Raw genomic sequence first — 6,000 nt, 5'->3', positions numbered from 1 at the left:
AGCAGTGGCAGCCCATTCTTTGACAGCAGGTAAGTGTCAGAGCGGGCACACCGGATGCAGCAGGTAGAGAAGGCACAGAACATTTTTCTACTGAAGATGGGAAGCACAGTATAAGAGCGGATCACTGACAAAGGCATGGAGGCCCGACAACTCCACCTTCATCTTCACCTGCATCATCCCTGCTCATGCAACGGGCTCTCGTCTGAGACACAGTATAAGAGCGGATCACTGACGAAGGCATGGAGGCCCAACAACTCCACCTTCACCTGCATCATACCAGCTCATGCAATGGACTCTCGTCTGAGACTCTCAACACCTGCCTGTCAGTGTCTTACCACCTTTACATAACGTAGTTGTTGTCTGTAGTGAACAAGGCACTCCCACCTAGGGTGCTGAGCAGCGTGACAACCCAAGGAGACGGCTCAATGACCTCTGAGAGACAAAAAACATTCTTTGCAACAAGCTTTATTGCAATGCTGAATGATGGCTACAAAGACACTTCTGTGAGTAGAATATCAAAGATGCTAGAGCATGGAAATATAGTATAGGCCAGCTGCTTACTGGAATAACTATATTTAAAATTGGTTATTGCCTAGAAAGAAATGAAGCTTCTAAGAAGTAAGCACACATTTACAAATCTGTCATAAATGGTAATAAATACTAATGCAGAATTGGAAAACAATTAGGAAGCTGCTTATTTGACAGCATTAATATTTCAAACTAAAGCTTATCTCATGATATATCCTTCTTGCAAATGTACTGGAATTGGTAAGAATTCTTGTAGTCGTTCCAGGTGATGTGTCCTGGAAAAGATAAGAAGAACATCAGTTTGTTCACTTAGGGTGCAGTTCTGTGTATACATTACTCAGTGCATATATTTGTCATGTCATAAGTAGTTTCAGGTTTTGTACGACAAAATAAAAATATTCATTTTAAAATCATTATTTGCTACCAACAGGTTTTGTGCAAGTCAGACAAGCCCCCAAGCATGCATTCATTTTTCAATTAATTAAAGGACCTTTTCATACAATTCTTTCCTCCAATAGAGCTAGTGCCCATTTTTACACACATACTATATCAAATCAAATAAAAAGAAATATTGTATTAGTTAGACATTTTAGGAATATAGATACTTGCAATAAATCCCAAGTATGTTTAATTATTGCGTTTTTCTGTAATTTGAGGGTAATATATACATATATATATATATATATATATATATATATATATATATATATATATATATGTGTAATATTTCATTAAAGGAAATGTATTCAGTAGTGTATGTTCCAAACTAACCCATCTTGGAACGGCATTGTCATTAAGAGAATTTAATAAAGTAGAAGCTTGTCTCTGGATCATGTTAATTTAATCTAAGAAATGCTCTAAGAAGTTCTAGGAATTTTTTTATTTCAGAACGGAAACTTCTAAAGAATCCTGGATTCGAAAAGGTAGCATTATTAATAAATTTGAAAGTCTAGGTACAAACATAATTATAATTGATGCAATCTCTGCACACGTAAGTATAGGTTTTAGTAGTAAATGTGCGAGGGCCACATTGGCTCAAAGAAGGGGCAGACTTACAACACAAGGGAATGGGACTAGGGAGCTGTAAGAGGGGTTTAGGAAGGGTCAGGGATGGGCTTGAGGAGGGACAGCACCCACCCACACAAAAGAAAGCCAATTGCAATAAACAGAAAGTGGAAACATGCAGCCTACATTTTTGTAGTAAGTTTACACTCTGAGGCCCATATTTACAAGGAGCCTTTTGGCACAGCGGCGATGCAATCAGTGCTCCACCCTGCTCCATATTTACAAACTGGTGCATTGGGCCCAATGAGGCTGAGAGTGAATACCTTAAACATCAAATGTATGATGTCCAACCTGCATAAAGTATTTACACATAAGGTGTACTTCAATAATTGCCATTTAGAGCGAGTTTACTAGGCTTGGGTCTGATTCCAAATGGCAGAAGCAAATCACCAAAAGAAGTATAATGCTGACAAACAAGCAAGGGCTACAGTCTTTTTAGCTAGGAGGCCAGTGGGAAAGCCATCTCCTCAGTTCTTGCAGATTATAAGAACCAAGCACAGGTAGGAGCTGGTTATGGTTCAGAATTATAGGGGCACACCAGTGTTGGACCTGGCCCCCTCTGAAGGGTCACCCCTAAACCTTTTTCCTTTTCTCCGCCATTTTTTGCTGAATTCGTTTACTTTAGCCTTAGGACTCTGTGCACATTACCACTGTTAACCAGTGCTAAAATGCTTGTGTTCACTCCCCTAAACATGGTTACATTGACTTATACATGATTGACATATTTAATGTACTTATAAGTCCTTTGTAGAGTGATATACTATACACTCAGGACCCGTGAATTACACGCTACTAGTGGGCCTGCAGCACTTATTGTGCCACTCACTTAAGTAACACTTTAAAACATGTCTCAGTCTCAATGCAGTTTTAAACTGCAATGTTGACTTGGCATTAAAACCCCCCTGCCAAGCCTTAAACTCCCTTTTTATGACATATAACTACCCCCTACTATAGGCCCTAGGTAAGCCACAGGGCAGGGTGCTGGGTAATTAATAGGTTGGATATGTATTTTTATGTTGTACATGTCCTGATAGTAAAAATCTCCTAAATTACTTTTTCACTACTATGAAGTCTATCCCTCTCATAAGATAACATTGGTGAATCCCTATTACATTTAATAAGCTATAATTTCCAATTAGGAGCTGGTAGCTATGTCATGTTTGTTTTTTTAGAATCATAGTGAAATATTCTATTTAATGGTAAAGTTAGGTTTTGATAATTTAAAAAATGTTCCTTTTAGAAAGTTGTCATTGTTTCTACCCTTAGCACTTTTGTGGTGTAGCCAGGCCTGAGTCACATGACTGGGTGCAACTGAAAGAGTTTGTGAATTCCTCCCAGGCAGTCACACAGTAGAGGGATTAGGTGTGCCTGAATAGGCCATTTGCTGGCAGGGCGGGGGCAGAGCTGGGAACAACCCTATTTGCAACTGAATACCCTGTTCTCTGCCTTTTACACAAAGGGCCTAACAAACTCGCATTGTCCCATCAGCCAGATTGGAGCCAAGAAAGGGGATTCAGGGAATTCCATGCACTTCAAAGGCTCTGTGTAGAAGCTTCTGGCACCTTCCAGAACCAAGGCACCATGATATAAAAAGTGGACCTCAGACACCAACTCTTCACTATACTTCTGACCTGTGGATACTGTGCCAGGAAGAAAGACTGCTGTGCTGCTGGAAGGGTTGCCCCTCTGCTGGACTGCAGCTCTAAAGGACTGCTGCCCTGTTTTTCCTGCTGCTCTGCTACCTTCTGCCTGGGGACAAGGACTGGATCTTCAAATGTCCCAGGATCTCCAGAGTGACTCAGAAGGGCTGGATTGCTGGCCTCCTGTTCAGAGCCACTCGAACAAAAAAGGATTCCTACATTTTGAACGAACACTAGCCTGAGTGAATCTTGACCTTCCAAGTGGTGCCCCTCCAGTCCTGGACCCTTGAAAGAGGTGTTAAACATGCTCAAATAGCCAAAATCCAAATGTGGGGACTGAAAAGAACAATTTTGGTAAAACCTGCTCTGAGAAACAGGAGGCGGCCCGGACCAACCTCCTTGCATATCTGCCAGAGGTGCATCGCCTGTCGGATTTACTTTGTGGTTGCTCAAGCTTTGTTCTTCTTCCCAGCAGCAAATCTTTTTTAGAGGTCCTTCACAACAGGATATCTGGCCTCCTGGAATTGTCATTGAGTACAGCCCTCTGCCTCATTGCACGTGAGAAATTTGACTTTCATTTCAGAGACTAATGGCCTCATTACGAGGCTGGCGGTCCAAAGACTGCCAGCCTCGTGGTGGCGGTCAGACTGACGCGGCTGTGGCGGTCCAACCACCACATTACGATTTTGGTGGGTGGACCCTCCTAAAGACCGCCATCCCCGCCAGGATCAAAGATCCTGACGGGCTGACAATGGTCCTAGTTGTAATTAGTGAGGGCGGTGCTGAACTCAGCGACGCCCTGCTGATTACAACCTTGTTCTCTGCCATCCTTTGTATGGCGGTTTCCCCACCATGAAAAGGCTGGGGGAGAACAAGTGCAGCGGGCCACAGTGGGCCCAATGCAATGCCCATACCCATGGTACGGCCAGTGCAGGGCCCCCCTGCCCAGCATCCTCGGAATGCACACTGGCTGCACTGCAGACAGTGTGCATTCCGAGGGTACTGGTCTGCCCCCTCTGTGCTACGGGATAGCACTTGGCTCCTTTAAGGGGAGCCGAATGCTATCTCATAGCACTGTTCACGCCTGTGAGACTGTCGGGTCAGCAAGGTTAGGCCGGTGGAAACCTTGTAATAGGGCGGCGGAACACCACCGCCATGGCGGTGGCATCCTCCCCGCGGGTTTGGTGGTCCCTCATTCGGACCGCCAAATTCGTTATGAGCCCCTGTGTCCAAACATAGAAATATTCACTACAGCTTCAACACTAGGCTATCTGCGATGACCCGCCTTCTTTGGACACCTCCGGAAGTCGTCACCTGCTGAACTTTACCTTCTCAGAACATTTCGTTCAATAATTATTTTAAGTCCAAAGGTAAGTACTGACCGGGCCTAATCCACGTCTTGTATCCAAAAATATTGTGGTCGACCATATTTTTCGACTTTGACCCACTCTTGCTGTGATCTTTTAGGCACTAGTTTTTACTAAAAAATCAAAAAATGTATAACTACAGTTCTACTAATTTAATTTTTGTAATTTTGCTGTCAAATCATTTATTAGAATTTGCTTTATTTTTCTAAATTGGTGTGGGAGTTTTCGTATTTTGTGTTTTTTCACTTCATTACTGCTTGTGTACTGCATAAATACTTCACACATTGCCTCTAAGTTAATCCTGCCTGCTTTTTTTTGCCAAACTTTCCAGGGTTAAGCACAGGTTAACTTAGTGATTTTGTGGTTCATCCTGCAAGGGTTTGTGGCTGTTGCTTGACCAGGGCTCACACACCAGCCAACTAACAACCCAGTGTCTCACAACCAACATCTCTGCACTGAAGAAGACAGAGAACTGATTTATAAAAGACTTGTTGTGATTACCTTCTGTACCACTAGCATTGTCCTCTTGATAGATCTGGGGTAGAAGATGTAGAAATAGGTGTTAAACAGAGACCTCTTACGCTATGAGTATGATAGACTAGTGAGATCATGATGGCGATCTCCAGACCTGAGAAATAGTCAATACAACAGGATTCTAAGACAACCATTAGGCACTGCCCAGATTATAAACATCAAAGAATTGCCAAGAGAGGGAAGTCAAAATCATTTCTGTTATTGAAGTGTGCAGCATAATTTGAGACCTATTTAGATTTTATCAAACCCCAAAAAGCTAAGACATTATATAGCAAATTTAGATGTGGTATCCTCCCCTTAAGTAAGTTTACTCAGTTCTTGGGAGTGGCTTCCACCCGGAATCCTTTTTGTCGACCCTGCAGATGAGTCATTTTCTTAACTGATATCCCCCATGTGTTGAGCGAAAACTCCAGAGCATCAGCAACAAATGCAAACCCTGGCTTTGGGAAATTATCTTTGAGAAATGTAAGTAATGCCAGGAAGTACATTATGCCAGCATTAGGCAATTTCTATGAATGGAGTACAATAGCTGGAACCTACCATCTTTCGAGTGGCATATGAACATGTACATTTGTGTGTGGTGTGCAAATGGTACCAATGTACTTCTTTTGGTGCCACAAGCATGCAGCTCTGTACTTGCAACTACAACATTATCTGGCTTCATTGAGTTTTAGTATTTGCAATACAGTGCAGTGTTGTTGTAAGGGTGCACCCGCATTGTAGTCTACCTGTGGTTGTTCTGCACGTGTTGCAAACTGAGGAAGGCATACATGATGGTGGCTGTAAGCCAAGGCCTGTTTTTGGTTGTATGAGAGAAGATTCTCCCTTGTTCATGACTTTAAGAGGGGGGCTGGCTTATAATTGAA

General features: G+C 42.7%; 1 protein-coding gene across 1 annotated transcript in view; it reads right to left on the bottom strand.

Annotated features, from left to right (window-relative positions):
- Nucleotides 1–462: 462 nt before the first annotated feature.
- The window catches only part of LOC138267866 (rheacalcin-1-like), a 41,787-nt gene continuing 36,249 nt past the window's right edge, over nt 463–6,000 (bottom strand). The window contains exon 6 of the mRNA XM_069217092.1: nt 463–803. Coding sequence (XP_069073193.1) covers nt 733–803 — 71 coding nt within the window. The 3' untranslated portion in view covers nt 463–732. The remainder of the gene's footprint in view (nt 804–6,000) is intronic.

This window comes from Pleurodeles waltl, chromosome 12 (assembly GCF_031143425.1).
Source record: "Pleurodeles waltl isolate 20211129_DDA chromosome 12, aPleWal1.hap1.20221129, whole genome shotgun sequence".
Classification (NCBI taxonomy): Eukaryota; Metazoa; Chordata; class Amphibia; order Caudata; family Salamandridae; genus Pleurodeles; species Pleurodeles waltl.
This window is presented reverse-complemented; position numbering and strand designations above follow the sequence as displayed.